At 31.2% G+C, this 17,726-nt stretch overlaps 1 protein-coding gene across 2 annotated transcripts; it reads left to right on the top strand.

The window, feature by feature from the left end:
- Positions 1–11,415: 11,415 nt before the first annotated feature.
- LOC140861926 (pyrophosphate--fructose 6-phosphate 1-phosphotransferase subunit beta) lies at positions 11,416–16,832 on the top strand. 2 transcript variants are annotated; one of them, XM_073264927.1, is made up of 16 exons: positions 11,416–11,700; positions 12,387–12,539; positions 12,617–12,738; positions 13,185–13,238; positions 13,330–13,436; positions 13,545–13,650; positions 13,964–14,027; positions 14,243–14,331; positions 14,819–14,950; positions 15,069–15,239; positions 15,336–15,451; positions 15,655–15,766; positions 15,879–15,963; positions 16,148–16,192; positions 16,406–16,474; positions 16,554–16,832. In XM_073264927.1, exons 1-16 carry the CDS (start codon positions 11,520–11,522, stop codon positions 16,628–16,630), a joined length of 1,683 nt encoding a protein of 560 aa, XP_073121028.1. In that variant the 5' UTR covers positions 11,416–11,519; the 3' UTR covers positions 16,631–16,832. The 2 variants fall into 2 exon arrangements, with proteins under 2 accessions (XP_073121028.1, XP_073121029.1); XM_073264928.1 differs by having other exon boundaries at positions 12,617–12,742; positions 13,189–13,238.
- Positions 16,833–17,726: the final 894 nt, after the last annotated feature.

Here is a 17,726-nt window from a genome sequence, read left to right as displayed (position 1 = left end):
ATCATGCCAATTGATTAATATTGAAGAACTATTAACCACCATATTTGATTCGATTGGCCTTATATGTGTATAATGCAATCCAGTAGGGAGCATTGATAATTTTTCAACCACATATTTCTTTTCTGATTTATATGTGGTAAGACACATATATTTCTGATTTTCATCAGTTATCGTCTCAGTATCATATCCATGAGAATATATGTCATTAAAACTCAACAAATTTATTTTCGATTGTGGTGAATATAAAGCATCATTTATAAAAAATTTTGTACCATTAGGTAACAAAAAATGTGCTTTTCCACAACCTTCAATCAAGTCTACAGGACCTGATATTATATTCACCATTGTTTTTGTTGGTTTTATTTTCAATAAATATCTTTCATCTCGCAGAATAGTGTGCGTTGTACCACTATCCGGTATGCAAATTTCCATGATATTATTTTCATGTTTGCTCATAGCATTTTCCATATCAAACTTCACAAAAATGCAATAAAAAAAATTAAGTACAATACAAATGCAAAATATAACATGCTTTATAATACAAAAATGCATAAAAATACAAATTTGTTACAATCTAATTCCACCAATCTTTTAATCAATGTCTTCGAAATTATTCAAAAAATCTGCAGCATTGAAACTAGTTGAACCAATTAAATGGTCACTATTTTCAACAAAATTGGTCTCTTTTCCTTTCCCCTTTGTCGATTCTTTATAGAGCTTACATAGGTACTCAGGGGTTCGACAAATATGTGACCAATGTCCTGGAGTGTCACATCTATAACAAACACTCTCATATCTTTTTGAGTGATTTTCATTTTCACTCGTATTTTCATGCTGCCTTTTTGGTGGGTGGTTCGTGACGTTCTTTTGAGATGAGTTATTGAAATAACTATCTCGATTATTTTCATATCCACGGCCACGACCACGACCGCGATAATTTTTACATCCACGTTCACGTCCACGCCCACTTCCTCGACCTCGTTCACGACCAAATTCTGGTCTATGTCTTTGATTTTGGTTTTCATTTTTCATTACGACATTTGCTTCAGAAAATGCCGTTGATCCAGTGGGTCGGGATTGATGATTTCTTATTAACAATTCGTTGTTCTTTTCCGCCACAAGAAGACATGCAATGAGTTCAGAATATCTCGTAAAACCACGCACTCTATACTGTTGTTGTAGAGTTATATTTGATGCGTGAAAAGTGGAAAACGTTTTCTCAAGCATTTCCATCTTTGTGACTTCAAGTCCACAGAATTTTAATTGCGAGACTATTCGATACATCGCAGAATTATAATCACTGACTTTTTTAAAGTCTTGGATTCACAACGAATTCCATTCATCACGGGCGGTCGAAAGTATCACTTCCCTTATATGCTCAAATCTTTCTTTCAACCCTTTCCATAAAATCATTGGGTCTTTTTCTGTGAGATACTCACATTTCAACCCTTCATCAAGATGTCGGCGTAAGAAAATCATTGTCTTTGCTTTATCTTGTGAGGTTGATATATTAATTTCTTTGATGTTATCACTTAGACGCAATGACTCAAGATGCATCTCTACATCGAGAGTCCATGGCATATAATTCTTTCCAGTGATATCGAGCGCAACAAATTCAATCTTTGCCAAATTTGACATGGTGGTACTAAAAAAATAACAGTGCATTTTATTAGTTAATTTCTATTAGTATGATAATATAAAATAATGGAAGGACGAAAATTACAAGTGCGTATATAAATAGATAAAAAATCTGTGGTGGAAAATTGCCGGTGAGTATAAAACTCGTGAGCATGATGATCATAGTTGTTATGAAAAATAGCCTTAGAAAGGTCAAAAACTCCATCTTCTTATTTTTCGAAAAAACCTGAGGAGAAAATATTTTGAGAGAAAGAGTGAATTTGGTGTGATTGAAAATAAGTTTGAGTGAACATATTTATAGGGCAAAAATTAGCCGTTTGTGACAGTTGGGGGTAAAGAAAAAAATCGAGTATGTGTTGAATAAAAATTTGTGATAATGATGCAATGTATATAATGATAATCATAATTAAATAATTATGTATATCATATCACATTATTATAAGGTCGGTGTCGTAGACAGCCTTTTATATAATATTGTGAAATTATACTAATATAGTTAGTATAAAGTCAGGTATAATATATCATATCACATTATTATAAGATCGGTGTCATAGACAGCCTTTTATATAATAACATGAAATTATACAAATATGATTATATTGTTTAAAAACCTTAGAGGCTTTTATACTTGTCGTATCCCTTACCGAGAGTGTGGGATGTCGTCTTAACATCCTCCCAGGATTTATAACAAGTTTTTGAAATTCATAACTTGATATTATACACAATAAAAATATATAAACAGTAAAAGTGAATATTCTTACTTGTTGATTATTTTTTACTTCTTCTTGTATTTTGGAGCGTCGAAAATTATAAAGAACCTTCGAGCGATCGTGCTGATAACGTGTTGTGAAAAAGTAAAAATTTACGGTAAAAAGTAAATACTCCAAAATACAAAATATATCAAACTCTACACTTTATAATATTTTTCTCTCAACTCAATTATTTTTTTCATCACAAATGAAGACCTATTTATAGATCCACATTTGAGATTAATCCAAAAATAAATACATCATCATCTACATCATCACACACTAATTTTTCACATTTTACAACTCAATATTTAACATTCAACATATTTAATATTCAATATTCAACATAATAATAATAATATATTTTTCAACAAGATTAATATTTTAAAGATTATCTATATTTTCTTCGATCATTTACATGTATAACCTACTTGAACATTTTCACAGGACAAAAAGTAATTTTTTATAGCTATTAAACTTAATATATATGGTTCCACCACCATGTGAAATTAAACTTGTTATATAGAACTGGATACATATGGCATCGTTTGGTTTGAGTGATAGGATAAGTAATCCATAGATAAGTAATATAATATAAATTAAAAATAAATAAGAGAAAATAGTTAATACATTATTTGATTTGATGGATAGATTATAATTTATTTGATTTAATTGATGTAAAATTATTAATTAATCAATAGATAAATAATATGACGAAAATAAGGCAAAATTAAATTGGATAAGTTATACATAGATTAATAATACATCGTATATCTTGAAGTCTATTTTAATATATAAATCTATTTTATATTCTACTAAATATTTTGTGTATCTTTTTCTTTTTATCGTTATCATTTTAATTTTTAGGTTATATATAAATAGATTCCAAGATATTCCCATAAAAAGAAGGAAAAATATTTTTTTGGGTACATTAACTTGTTCATGTTTTGGTTTTGGTCCATTAATTTTTCAAAATTTGTTTTTGGTACACTAACTTTTAATTTTCAGTAATTTTGGTTCAACTGCACACGTGTCAATTAGACATTGGCACACGTAGACGTACAGCTGGACCAAAATTTTTGAAAAGTTAATGGAATAAAAAAAATATTTCTTCCGAAAAGAACAACATAGTAACTGTTGTTCACATATACCATACTAAAAATATTAATATGAAAAAAATAATACTGATATCGATTGCAAAATTTCGAAATTTTGATATGGAAAAAATCTATATTGATACCGTAAAGATACCGAAAAAAAATTCGGCGTACCGAAAAAATGTTTGTAATTGAAAACATTTCGGTGAAATTTTGATATTTTGATCCGATATACCAACCATGATATATCCCATACGATAACAAGATCTCATGTTTAATTAGGACGAATTCTCGGATTCTAACAAACTCTTCCTCCGATTAAAATAAAATAAATAAAACAGACGAAGCAAGTGCAAGTGCGGAGAACTGGGACAAATGAAAGAACACCCCACAAAAGCATCAGCATCTGTGCACAGGCTTTGTTGTGTTTCTTTTCTTATTTAAGGAAAGGTGCATTGCCAAGGCCATAAAACATGTTTGTTTTCCATAACTTGATAAATGAATTATTTATCGGATGTTCTATGTATTTCTCGGAAGAGGAGAATAATGAATTATTTAACTTGATAAAATGCATATTGTTAATATTATTTATAAAAGCGGTATAATTTATACAATTTCACAATAACCATGCAAGTGGTTCAAATCACATGCACTCTTTGAAAGAAAATATTGTTATTTTCATTTAAAATTGATCACAATCTCTTCGTTCGCGCTGCGAAAGTGTTTTAATAATCAAATGCATACGCCGCCTGATTTACGCATGAAATTCAAAAGCCAAGTCGTCAAGAAATCCCCCGATCGAGTCTCTACCCATCCAAGGACAAATATATAGCAACAGTTTTCAAAAATCTCTTGTGTGCGTTAGATAATTCGTTCTCAAAAAATCAAAATTTAATTCCTGATAAAAAAAAATTTGCTTATGCAAGAACAGATCACGTTGCTATATATGTTTGACTGGTTTTCGTAATTTTAGTTTAGATTCAATGAATTCTACGTTGATCAATTAACCTTCGTTTTCTGATAATGTGTGGTCTCAAATATGAACAGATAGCCGCGGTCTTTATCCACAAACCAATCATGAATATTTATTATTATTATAAATTTCGATTCCTCAGCTTTTTTTTATTTCTTTTAATTACTTTATGAATGTTAATCCCTAGCCAGATCTCGAGTACATTAATAAATAGTAGATCTTCTTGAAGTTTTTATCTATTTATAAAAATTTTAAAAATACAATTTTAACCTGCATGCAAATTATTAACATTTTAATCGCGACCACTTTATTTGTGTTCCAACAATGCACATGCATGCTACTGCAACTTGTTCCTCTCGATTGCAATATAATATAATATATATATATATATATATATATATATATATATAATTCTAAATGAATTTTATATAAGTTGTTTATATAGAAACAAAATATTATTATGTAGGCGGACATATATTATAATACTAACCACTTTGTTGCACGCATTGCGTGCTAATAATTTATTTTTATAATAAATTTATATTTCAAATAAAACTGCCAAATAAAATTATTATATTATATATTAAATACAAAAATTTGTGAGAAAATAAAAAAATAGTTAGATGAAAAAAAGAAGAAAAAATCATAATTGAGGGAAAAAATTAGATAGTGAAAAAAAGCGGTTGTGTGTGTGTTTTTTGTTTCAATTTATGTATTATTTTAATGGGCACATCAAGAGACCACACTAAGGGATTCTTACATAATATATAGGAATAGATATATATAAGTAAATTGAATATTTACATTTATTTCCTAGCTAATATAATTCATATGACGATAAATATCATATGAATTGTGATGATCAGGTTCAGATGCATGTGAGGCGGCAACGTACGTGATTGAACTGACCAATAATTTGAACAAAATTAGGAACAAGCCGTAGCTAAACCAATTAATCCCGGCCATCTTACAAATAAATAAATCATATATATAATGATGATGACGATGATGATGACCACGCCGATGATGATGAAAAAAAATAAAGAAAATGGCTTCTCGATAAATCTTTGGACATACACTAACGTAAGTTGTTAAAAAATCAAATATCTAAGTTTTGGTGTTTAACAGATAGCCGCAAACAGAAGCGAAAGTTACAGAACAGAAGAAGACGCAGACAAATTAAGCTCATATATCAGACAACATATACAAACCAGATCAAAACTTTCTTTTTACCAGTCTAAGTTATTATCCAAAGATCTCTAGTACACTGAGCAGACTTCAAATTGCGCAGTCACATTGTACATTTCTACATTGAACTAAAAGACAAGAAACAGCTACTTATCAACAGATATATTTTCAAAAGATGGTCGTTATCTTGTTCATATAAATAGAGACCACAACATATCAGAAGAAGACATCGACTTACAAGAACTCACACATTTGTAAGATCAGTCGAGAACTGATCGTTTGAGTCTAGGAGTCTCATTTGTAGACAGTAGAGTAAGTCCTAGCTCAGGTAGGGTGTTGCAAGGGTACGTAATACTCAAAGTCCTCTAGTAATTTCTTCTGTCAGAACCGGAAGAAGAGGTGACGTAAGGACAGTTGATTTTCCAAACATCCAAAAACAAACCGTTCTGTTATTTACTGCTTTATACTTATGCTTACCAGTAGAACCAACTGATGCAGTTCAATCTCCGAGTTGATCTGCTTCCTCACAAGTATATTTGTTGGTCAACTTTGGAGATACATGATAAAGAAGAGTTCAATAGCTCACACTACTTAATTCAACAAAAGTACCCATTAACTACTTCCCCTACAAATCATAGTCAAACCAGTAATAGCTCTACTAGTGATTCAAACTCCAACTTATAGCAGTAGTAACATCCCGATCCTGACATAAGTCCTAAACATTCCTTTTTTATATATATAGATTAAGTCCTAACTATTCTTAATTCATACTTCCTGACAGGATATCACAGCCAGATGAGTGGCATAAATAAAATTCATATTCACGAGATTGTTAGCAAAATATTATTTTTTTTATATATAAAAGTGGTTAAATTTATATATTATGAAGAACTAAGGAAAATCATTATTGGCTTGCATTTGAAAACAAAGTGAACAGCGCTAACATTTGATAAATAAGTTTTTATAATATTAAATAATTTTTTTAACCAAAATCACATTTGCAGAAGGTGAATTAGCATTTGGATTTCAATTCAATTAAGAATCAATTAACATAGAGTTTGAGTTTAAAAAACACAGAACATTAATTTTAAAGTCAAAAGAAAGGAATCATTAAAAAAAAAGGATTGCAACATTCCCAAATATATGTGTTAATAAAAAAAATCCATTTTAAGCATTAACCAAAACATTTGAGTTTTCTGGAATTTTTTTAAATGTCAAACAATGAGATAGACGAAAGACGATGGACAAGTTGTTTTTTTTTGTTTTTTTGTTTTTTTTGTTTTTGTTTTTTTGAAAATATTTTATGGCATAAAATAAAATATATAGTTTTGAAAAGCTCTTAAAAATAAACGTTTCTTAAATCTAATTGGTTCCGTATCAAGATTATTCTTATAATGTGCAAATTGCAATATTGAAGCAACCAATGTTCTAGTCAAATATGTTTTGTAGGTCATCCTAAATAGAATCGATCACCGATATAGATATAGTTCGACGAAAAGAAGTATACGCAAATTAATTAAAGGTATATACATTGTTTTCTTTAACCAATTATTATCACAAGAAAAAAAAAACACACGAATATTGTCGAGGAGTTAGTTTGTCAAATGAGTTCTTCAATTAACAAAAATAAGTAATGTGTAATGCATGATATAATTTGAAACATCTATTTTTTTAATAAAAAATATCAAAATTAATGTCCACGTTTTAATGAATTTTCACTGTTTAGTGAATAATAAAAACACGTTTATGTGTGTGTGTGCGCGTGTGCATGTATATAAGATAAATCAGATGGAATTTCGTTCTAATACGATCTATAGTTTGAGGCCCTAATGGATATTTAATATTTTAAAATCAATCAATTATGTCGTACACCCAATCAAAAGTATAGACATCAAATATCAAACTGTTCACGTTTTTCTCGTTGTTTTTTTTCACTAGCTTATACAAAATTCATGCATGTACACACACTTCCACGAAAACCAAAGTACTGCACCTAATTTTGGTTGGATGCAGCCTGTAGGACAATATTTAAGGGAAACATATTTTAAAGTAATTACATATGAAAAACTATGAATTTAACGTCATCCTAATTCATGACTGTCCATTATATCACAGCTGCAACAAATGGTAACACATTAGAAAATCGAAACAACAACAAGAGGAGGAAACATACAAGTCCATCAAATATCAATAATCATGATCAAATCAGAATATTCTAAGCAGCATATCAAAAAAGAGAAAGACACATTTCAACAGATCCTCTGGGAGAAAAGAGAGAGAGAGAGAGAGAGAGAGAGAGAGAGAGAAAGAGAGATCAATAAAATAGTAAATGGCGAGAGGGAGACGTGAAGGCGGAGAAAAAATGGAATTAAATGGATGTGCCGAAGAAACAAGCCTAAACAGGCCCGTTATATTCCTTGTGAACCACTAATTAATTGAGTTGGAAATGAGTTCTCAGGCGATAATGAATATCCAGTCCAATTAAGCTTACTTTGAGACCAATTTTCAGATTCAAAACCCAACAATTAACCACTCTATAAATAAAATAACATGAGCATTTTGGAATGAGGATAACAACAATAATTAAGTAACGCACTTCTTTTATGAGTTGGTTTTATTGATCTTTATTCAAAATATGCGTGCATTTTACTTATATTTATATTTATAATAAAAAATAATACTTTTAACATAAAAAAATTACTATTTTTCATCGTGAATTATTGAAATAGAGATTTGTATCAAAAAAAATTTTACATTTTATTCTAATTTGGTTTTCGGACTTTTGATTAAGTAGGTTTTGTTTGGTTTTTATTCATTTTTTTATGGAGTATTGACATGACGTCATATATTTAAGAATTTTCCAATGCCAAATTAGTATTAATTCCGACTGTAGAAAGCCAAAAATCAAAACATACATGATCAAATCCGAAATTGAGTATTTATTGAATTAAACACGAAATTGGGTAATTCCAAATGTTTCTTCATGCAAATGTTTCTTTATGTTTGAGTTCTTGAGATTGAATGGCTTTTTTTACTTAATTAAGATATTATCATAAATCTCTCTGTAAGTCGCATTTTACATTTATGAGGGTGTTTGATTAAACTTATTAAAATTAAAGCTGTCAGGTATTATTTTAAAATAAGTTGTTAAAGTGTTTGTATGAACTTATTTTAAACAACTTAAAAATATTGATGTGTTTGGTATTATAAGATCTTTTTATTGTGAAAATTACCAAAATGGGTAAAATACTATGAAAATAATTTAAATAGTAATATACTTTAAAAATGTTTTAAATTTATCATAAATGTTAAATATATATTAAAAAAATAAAAATATTTTTAATTTTAATTTAGAAATTTTTTTTGAGAAATTATGTACAAAAAGTGGAAGAGGGCATGATGAGAATTTAATAAAATATATAGGATGATCTTACTTATTTAAAAATAGCTTATAAGCTGTCAAACAGCTTATTTTGACAGCTTATAAGTTGTTTGGTAAAAAATTTGTCAAACAAATTTAAAAAGCTTATAAGCTCTGAAACAACTTATAAGCCCTCCCAAACACTCTCTATGTGTTTGAAGAAGTAAAAAATGACAAAATTAAATTTACAACGCGTTATAGTTCAACTTATCTTAAGACTAAGAGCCCGTTTGGATTTTATAGTTAATAAAAAAAATTAAGCTAAAATTTTTGGCTTTTGAAAAAGCTTTAAATTTAAATTAAAAAGTTCTTTTTTAAACATTTAATTAAATGATCGTTTGGCTTTTGATACCAAATGAGGTTAAATAAGATTTTTAGCGCGTTCAAATTACACCGAGCTTTTACCCTAGGCCCTGTTTGGTGCAGGTGATTACCCTAGGATTAGAAAATTATCCGATGTTTGTCTGATTTTTAAAGCAACATGTGATAACCACGGGCCTGTGATTGTGGTACTGTAGACGTAGTAAAAGGGCAGAAAATAAACTTGAGTTGAAAAAAGTATTCAGAGTTCTATTTTAAACAGTACAAGAGATTAAGGGATATTTTTACGTATGTACCTTTTACCTACCACAATAATCATAATAATATTTTTAGTATGAGTAATTTTTTTTTTGAAGTCAATATGAGTAATAATAAACACCAAGAAATAAATTGATGATCAATAGTAAAATAATAATAATTAAATAAATTATACAAAAAAACAACAGTTAAGAGTTTGTTAGAATCCGAGAATTCGTCCTAATTAAACATGAGATCTTGTTATCGTATGGGATATATCATGCGAACAACAATTAATACGCTGTTCTTTTCGGAAGAATTATTTTTTTTTGTTTCATTAACTTATTCATGTATTGGTCTGGGTTCGTTAAGATTTTAAAATTTGATTTTGGTACACTAAAATTTAATTTTCAATGATTTTGGTCCAACTATATACGTGTACAAATGTCTAGCTAACGCGTGTGCAGTTGGATCAAAATTACTGAAAATTAAAATTTAATGTACCAAAAACAAATTTTATAAAATTAATGGATCAAAACCAAAATATGAATAAATTAATATACTAAAAAATATTTTCCCTTTTTTTATGGGAATATCTTGGAATCTACTTATATATAACCTAATAATTAAAATGATAACGATAAAAAAAAATCTTTTGGTTACCATTTTTTTTTAAAAAAAAACTAGAAATTGCACAATTCTGTTTTATATTTCATTTCTTCATTTTATTATGGAAAAATGTGCGGTTATGATAAATCGTATGATGGATTATAATAATTGGTAAAGAAAGTATATTTCAACATAACATTCCTTATATATAGCAACAGCTGACGTGGCACTTTGTACATCCAATTAGTGATTGCCACGTCAGCTGTTGCTCACGTAGATACCGATCGAAACTCTATATATATATATTCTTTTATGATCAGATCCAATTAATTCCCATCTTAATTCATTAATCGATATGTAGCAATCGAACTGAATGGCCGGGTCCAGATTGTTTTGTATCGTCTATCATATTTCAATGTTTGGGATACACTCATAGGCACATAGCCATCTCACCCACACTAGTAATATTTAACGTGTAATACACACACACACACACACACACACACACACACACACATATATATATATATATATATATATATATATATTATAATGCCTATTTTTTAAATAAAACTTAATTAATTAAATATCAGTATTTTTTTAAAATATCAGTATAATATTTTTTTGAAGATGTAAATATCAGTATAATTATTGTTACTATATATTATAAATAATTGGAGATTTGTTTTGTACTGTGAGACGTGAGATGATTGATTTGAAACTCGAGGCTTGCGTATAACTGAGGCCCAGAAGCCTATAACTCAGAACTTTATGGGCCAAGGCCCCCGAGGCAGAGGATCTGGGCCTGCTCCCATCGTGAAATACATAAGTTTATCCGGAATGTACGTTGGAATATACTTTCTTTACCAATTATTATAATCCATCATACGATTTACCATATAGAATTTCTCTGCTCCACCTACCGCTCATTTTTCCATAATAAAATGATGAAATGAAATATAAATATTTTTGAATGAACTTTTGCTCACAATTCAAAATAAAATTATCAAAAACAGTTTCATATCATCGAAAACCATCAATTGTTAAATTGTTTTATGAATGTTTATTAATAACTCAAATAAAATAATTATCGTATAAAATTAATTTGTGAAAACGATGGCGGATTCTTTTACCTAAAGAAAAAAAAGGAGGTTATTCCTTTTGTAATTTCGGGGGCGGACCATTCGAGGACAACTTTGCCCTTGGAGTTTGGTAACCTACTTGCATTTGGAGAAAAGACAAAAGAGCGAAAACAAAGAGCCGAGGTTTCGTGACTCAGATTTTCGATGGCAGCTGCCGCATTGCTTTCTAACGGCGATGTCAAATCTCCTTCCACGGGCCGGTACGCGACGGTGTACAGTGAAGTGCAGAATACGCGCCTCGATCATCCTCTTCCCCTCCCCTCTGTTCTCAAAGGCCCCTTCAAAGTTGTCGACGGTCCACCTAGCTCCGCCGCAGGAAATCCAGGCATACACATATACTCATATCAATACAAACATTTTTCATTTATTATATTCATGTCCTGTGGATGTTGTTGAATCCGTGTTTTTTCTTTTCGTAAGAGAATTTTTCTTGATCTCGCTTGTGAACTTTGTTAGTTTAACAGTCAAGAACTCTGTGATAGAGCTTCTGTGATCTAATGGTCATTTGTTGGACGAGAGTGCAGTGACGTGATTTTGCAACATTTGGATTATGGAAATATCGGTACAACTTTGAATGAAAAAGCGATTTCAGTTCTTTGCGTTTATATGTCTGTGTTTCAATAAGTTTATTCTTGCATGTTTTTGTGTTGAAGATCAGGATCTTGATGAAAATTTGACTTCATATATTTCTCTTCACTTTGCTAAATGGTTAGCTGATTGAGTAGTAAACATAGAGTGAGCATTGAATGTTGGATTATTATCTTGGCAATGCATGAGTGAAAATTTATGGTTTGTTGCTGATTATTCTTTGATCGGTGAGACGAATGAAGACATATGTAAAAAGAAATCCATGGCCTATTTCTAGGTGGTCATACACTACTGATTTCTGATTGATGTTATAAATAGTTTCAAGCTATTTTTCAAATCTATCATCGGTTCAAATGACCAATCAGGCTCGGGAGTATATGGAGACGTGGATTTTATATAAGTTGATGGTTTGGTAAATTGCAGATGAGATAGCAAAATTGTTCCCTTGCCTCTATGGACAACCATCAGCAAACTTGGTGCCTGGGGATTTGAGTTTGGTTCAGGGCTTGAAAATTGGAGTGGTTTTATCAGGTGGCCAAGCCCCAGGAGGACATAATGTTATTTCAGGGATATTTGGTGAGGATCGATTTATTCACCATTTTTAAGGTCAAATGCTTTTGCCGATTGATATATTCAATAAATGTGTGTGCTAGATTACTTGCAAGATTATTGCAAAGGAAGCACATTGTATGGATTCAGAGGTGGACCTGCAGGAATTATGAAGTGCAAATATGTAATCTTGACACCAGAGTTTATTTATCCATATAGAAATCAGGCAAGTTCAGTTCTTAAGTGAGTTGCTGATCCCGTTGATTTTTTATGGTAGTTTAAGTCATGACACAGGAAGAGAATCTGGAAAAACCGAAAGTTCGAAAATTTTTGACATCTTCATATTCAATGGAGACGAGTTGTTTGAATTCTGTATAAGTTTTTCTTTTTTCTTTTTCTTTTCCATTCCATTCCAAATGTATTGTTTTTTTGCCTGATTTATTTTCGTATAGATATGCTTACCTGGTGTTATTATACAGCTGCATTTTATATATTCGAGAATAAGATCTGTATGCAATTGCTGTCCCATGTATTAGTTTAGTGACTATTTTTTGTGCCGTTTTTCCTCATCTAGGCACTCTTTATAAAAAAAAAAATCCGATTAGCCAGGTCAATGTGACATTTTTCAAAAGTGATGAGAAATTTCGTGCTAAACCTGTGATATTATTTCAGGGAGGATTTGATATGATTTGCAGTGGAAGAGATAAAATTGAGAGTCCTGAACAGGTTTAGATATAAATTTGATGCTTGGTAACCTTTACCAAGATAAACTTTTATCTTTTTAAGGCTGACAGATGCAATATTCAATCTGGTGCAGTTTAAACAGGCCCAGGAAACAGCTGTCAAGCTTGATTTAGATGGACTTGTTGTAATTGGTGGAGATGACTCAAACACAAATGCCTGCCTTCTTGCTGAAAATTTTAGGCATAAAATTCACTAAGAATCGATAGCTTCAACTTTCTTCTGTTAATGTATCTGCTGGTATATAAATGTTGTATTAATTTGGTCTCTCCATTTTTTTTATATTTTCAGGAGCAAAAATTTGAAAACTAGGGTAATTGGATGTCCAAAAACCATCGATGGTGATCTGAAATGCAAGGAGGTTCCAACAAGTTTTGGGTTTGATACTGCATGCAAGGTGATTTTTTTAAAATTTTATTCTTTTAGTATCACTTGTATGATCATATTATTAATCTTATGCATAGCACTGGCGTCCATGGTTTTCTCATCAATGATGGTTTACCTTTTACAACATGATATTCTTGTGAGAATTAGTCAAAATTGACATGGAAAGAGTTGTACTAAAGTTTCCATGTTAATTTCATATCTAAAATTCTTCTTTACAGAAATTAATTTCTTGTGGTCGCGTCACAACATGCCTTTTTTGTTGACAATTTCATTTTACTTATTTTTAATAGCATTTTTGACACATTTAAAAAATACTTCTGCAGATATACGCGGAAATGATTGGGAATGTTATGGTAGATGCTCGTTCAACGGGGAAGTACTACCATTGTATGGAACACTTGTTAAAGACAATAAAAAATTTAAATGCTTCACATTTCTGAGAACTTCAGTTCTTAGAAGATGTAGCCATTTAGAATTGTAAATTGAGCTAGGTCGACAGCATTTAATCTTTCTTTTATAATCAGTTTCCTAGCTAGTGGTCATTATCTCTTCAAAATTTCGACTTAAAAGTCTACAGTTAATGTAACGTTACCTTCATGTAGTTGTTCGGCTGATGGGACGTGCTGCTTCTCACATTACTTTGGAGTGTGCTTTGCAAACACACCCAAATATCACTCTTATCGGTGAAGAGGTCACCTTCTCCTTTTGTATCTCATGCTGTTTGCATAATTTATTTTACACTGATTTGTATAATACATAAAAGCATTGTTTGGTGTTAAGGATGAGAAATTGGTTGATTACACATCTTTGTTCCATCCAATATTTGGCTTGTTTGACAAAGGATTAGAGTTAAATAATTATATATATTGATTGTCTTTTCCTATAAGCATACATCATTTATCATCTAATCCCGCAAATCAACCGGTGGTAATACAGTTTTATAAACTTTCAAATGCTACTCTTATTTTATTCTCGACCAGGATTTTTTCTTCCCAGACTTGAAAAGGTTGGGGAAGAGAGTTCTTAGTTCTGGAACCCCATAAAAAATATTGGCTCATAATATCCAGTCATTCTAAATGATTAAATTGCATATGATTTACAATGAATGACTTCTTAATATTCCTTAGAACTTCCAAAAGGCAAATCCATTGTTGCTGATGAGTTCAATCTTGCTGTAGGTTGCTGCTCAAAAACAAACCCTTAAACATGTTACAGACTACATTGCTGATGTAGTATGCAAACGAGCCGAACGCAGTTATAACTATGGTGTTATACTTATACCAGAAGGACTTATAGATTTCATACCAGAGGTAAAACTGGTTTCTGAAACATGTTACAGATTACATTTCTGAAACTATGTTGCTGCTTTTGTATGGATTTATTTCTCTTTGCTGATATTAGTTTTGTACCTTGTACTTTGATTTTCAGGTTCAGCATCTCATTGCAGAGCTGAATGAAATTTTGGCTCATGATATCGTAGATGAAGCTGGTGTTTGGAAAGAGAAACTCACTCCTGAGTCTCTTCAGCTATTTAATCTCCTGCCCCCAGCAATCCAGGATCAATTGATGCTTGAGAGAGATCCACATGGAAATGTCCAGGTATATGCATCCAGTGCGTTGAATCCTAATTTTAGTCTATATTTATGCCTTGTGTTTTGAAATTGTGTAGCAAATAATTTTATCCTGTCACTACAGGTAGCCAAAATAGAAACTGAAAAAATGCTTATTCAAATGGTCGAAACTGAGTTGGAATCAAGGAAGAAAGCAGCTGGATACAAGGGTCATTTTAAAGGGCAGTCTCACTTTTTCGGGTACTTTCTGTTTCTATACCTGTAACAATTTTAATGGTGTTTTTCTCTTGCAATAGTATCTGTTTCTCCCAAGGACAATATATACACTCTCTAGTCTTGTGTTCACACCCCTGCAGACTATCTGTGTTCTCTTTAATAATTTTTAAATTGTCCCAAGATTTTCTTGACTGATGATATCTTGCTGTGTAAAATTTTCAACTCAGATACGAAGGAAGATGTGGTTTGCCATCTAATTTTGATTCCACGTACTGCTATGCTTTGGGTTATGCGGCTGGAGCACTGCTTCAAAGTGGGAAAACGGGATTAATATCTTCAGTATGTGACTTTACTATTAAAGTTCTATTTTTAAATTTTAAATGCAATGAATATAAGATCAGGTTTCTGTCTTGAAATCAGCTATAATTTTGAAAAAAAAAATTATTTACAGGTAGGAAACTTGGCAGCTCCAGTGGGTGAATGGACTGTTGGTGGAACAGCGCTGACTTCCCTAATGGATGTTGAAAGGAGACATGGTATTCTCATGTTTTGCGTCTTATATTTTATCAAGTAATGCTCCTTTACATGAGAAGATCTAGTCCCATGCGATTGTCTTTACCTTATCCCAGAAAGATCCAGAAATCCTCTACATGAGGAGTTTGTGATGTTAATATCATATGGCTTGTTTTATTTTTTATCAAACTTTGTTCTGCATTGCAGGTAAGTTTAAACCTGTGATAAAGAAAGCAATGGTTGAGCTAGAAGGTGAGATTTTATGGCATCTTTACATCTTTTACCTTTTGAATTTGCATTCTGCCTAATGACTTACCAGCTTGCAATTTCATGCTTTCAAACATTACATGTTTATTGTCTGTGTTGCGCTCAATATCTGTGTGATTCTTCGTAAATATATCAAAACTGATACTAGCATGACACACGTCAAGAACCAGTTTACCTAGTTCCTCGATTACTCTTCAGGTGCCCCGTTCAAGAAATTTGCATCCTTGCGAGAAGAGTGGGCTCTTCAGAACCGATATTTGAGTCCTGGTATGCTAATTCAATCAGGAATCATTTTGTTAAGTTCTAGAGCAATAGTTTGACTGGTTTTGCCTTACCATAATTACAGGTCCCATCCAATTTTTTGGCCCAGCATCTGATAAAGTCAATCACACCTTGCTGCTGGAACTTGGAGCTCAAGTATAAACGTGAGTACCCTGTTCTTAGCTAGACACAGTAAGTAGTTGAGCCTTGTGAGCTTTACGTTACTCTCAAGAGGACTTCCTCCATGTCGTCTTTTTTTTTGGTGTGTATTTTCGAGGATAATGATGGTTCTTTAAAAACTCACATCTATTTTCGAACATTTCGGTTGAAATAAAATGAGAAATAATCTCTAGCTTGAAATCATTATCGTAAGGTTCTTCTTTGGCCTTTTATATCGTGGATGCAAAGGCGAGCAAGACAATTGTCCTGCCTGAATCAAATTTTCATATATTTCATGTCTAATTATCAAGTCTCCTTCGCACGTTTCGATTGATTAAAAACACAAGTGCCTACGCATACATTTAAATATTTAATACCTATGTAGCGTCAACATGGGCTAACACATATGTTGGTTAGAACTTAGAACCCCATGAGATGTGAAGAAATTGTCTCTCACCATTTTTTTTGTGGGTTCCAAATCTTTGCCTTAGCTTTAAATCCATCTTATACGCTACAAAATCATTGCTACCCTACATTACAGCAAACCTGTCTTATTATTGCTATTTGGAGAATAAGACATAAAAGGGTTGGAATAGGCATAGCTGAAGATGTGTTGTTATTTAGACCATAAACATGCTCTTTATTATTTGCTTTGGGCCTTTGGCTACCTTTCTGATTGAAATCCATGACAAGAATAGACACCCGCAACTTCTTCAGACTTCAATCACCCAACGGGGTCTGAAGGTTTGGGCAGTACTTTGATGATGATTGATGAGTCTTGTGGACTTCATCTTAATTCAGAGCAATTATAAAATTTTTGGTCCTCCCTCTTTATAATTTTTGTATTTTATCTTGTCTACCATGAGTTTTGGTCTTATATCTTTCAAATTTTGATAATTTTGATCTTTTACAATTTTAGCTTTTTTATTTTCGATAAAATGTTGATATGATGTTATGACACTAACGTCACATTAGTGTCACACTAGGAAAAAAAACAGACAAAAACTAGAGGAGAGAAAAAAGAGAGAAGAAAGAAGATTGTTTTTTTATTTAAAAAAAAACCCTCGAAGAACGGTAATTTTTCCCATAATTAATGTTT

This window comes from Henckelia pumila, chromosome 4 (assembly GCF_033568475.1).
Source record: "Henckelia pumila isolate YLH828 chromosome 4, ASM3356847v2, whole genome shotgun sequence".
Taxonomy (NCBI): Eukaryota; Viridiplantae; Streptophyta; class Magnoliopsida; order Lamiales; family Gesneriaceae; genus Henckelia; species Henckelia pumila.
The sequence above is the reverse complement of the archived record's forward strand: the minus strand, read 5'-3'. Positions and strand labels throughout refer to the sequence as shown.

Coding starts and splice junctions, on each gene's coding strand:
- LOC140861926 (XM_073264927.1), top strand. CDS start 11,520: ATGGCAGCTGCCGCATTGCTTTCTAACGGCGATGTCAAATCTCCTTCC. Junction 14,951..15,068: donor TTATAGATTTCATACCAGAG/GTAAAACTGGTT, acceptor TTTGATTTTCAG/GTTCAGCATCTCATTGCAGA. Junction 15,767..15,878: donor AAACGGGATTAATATCTTCA/GTATGTGACTTT, acceptor AATTATTTACAG/GTAGGAAACTTGGCAGCTCC.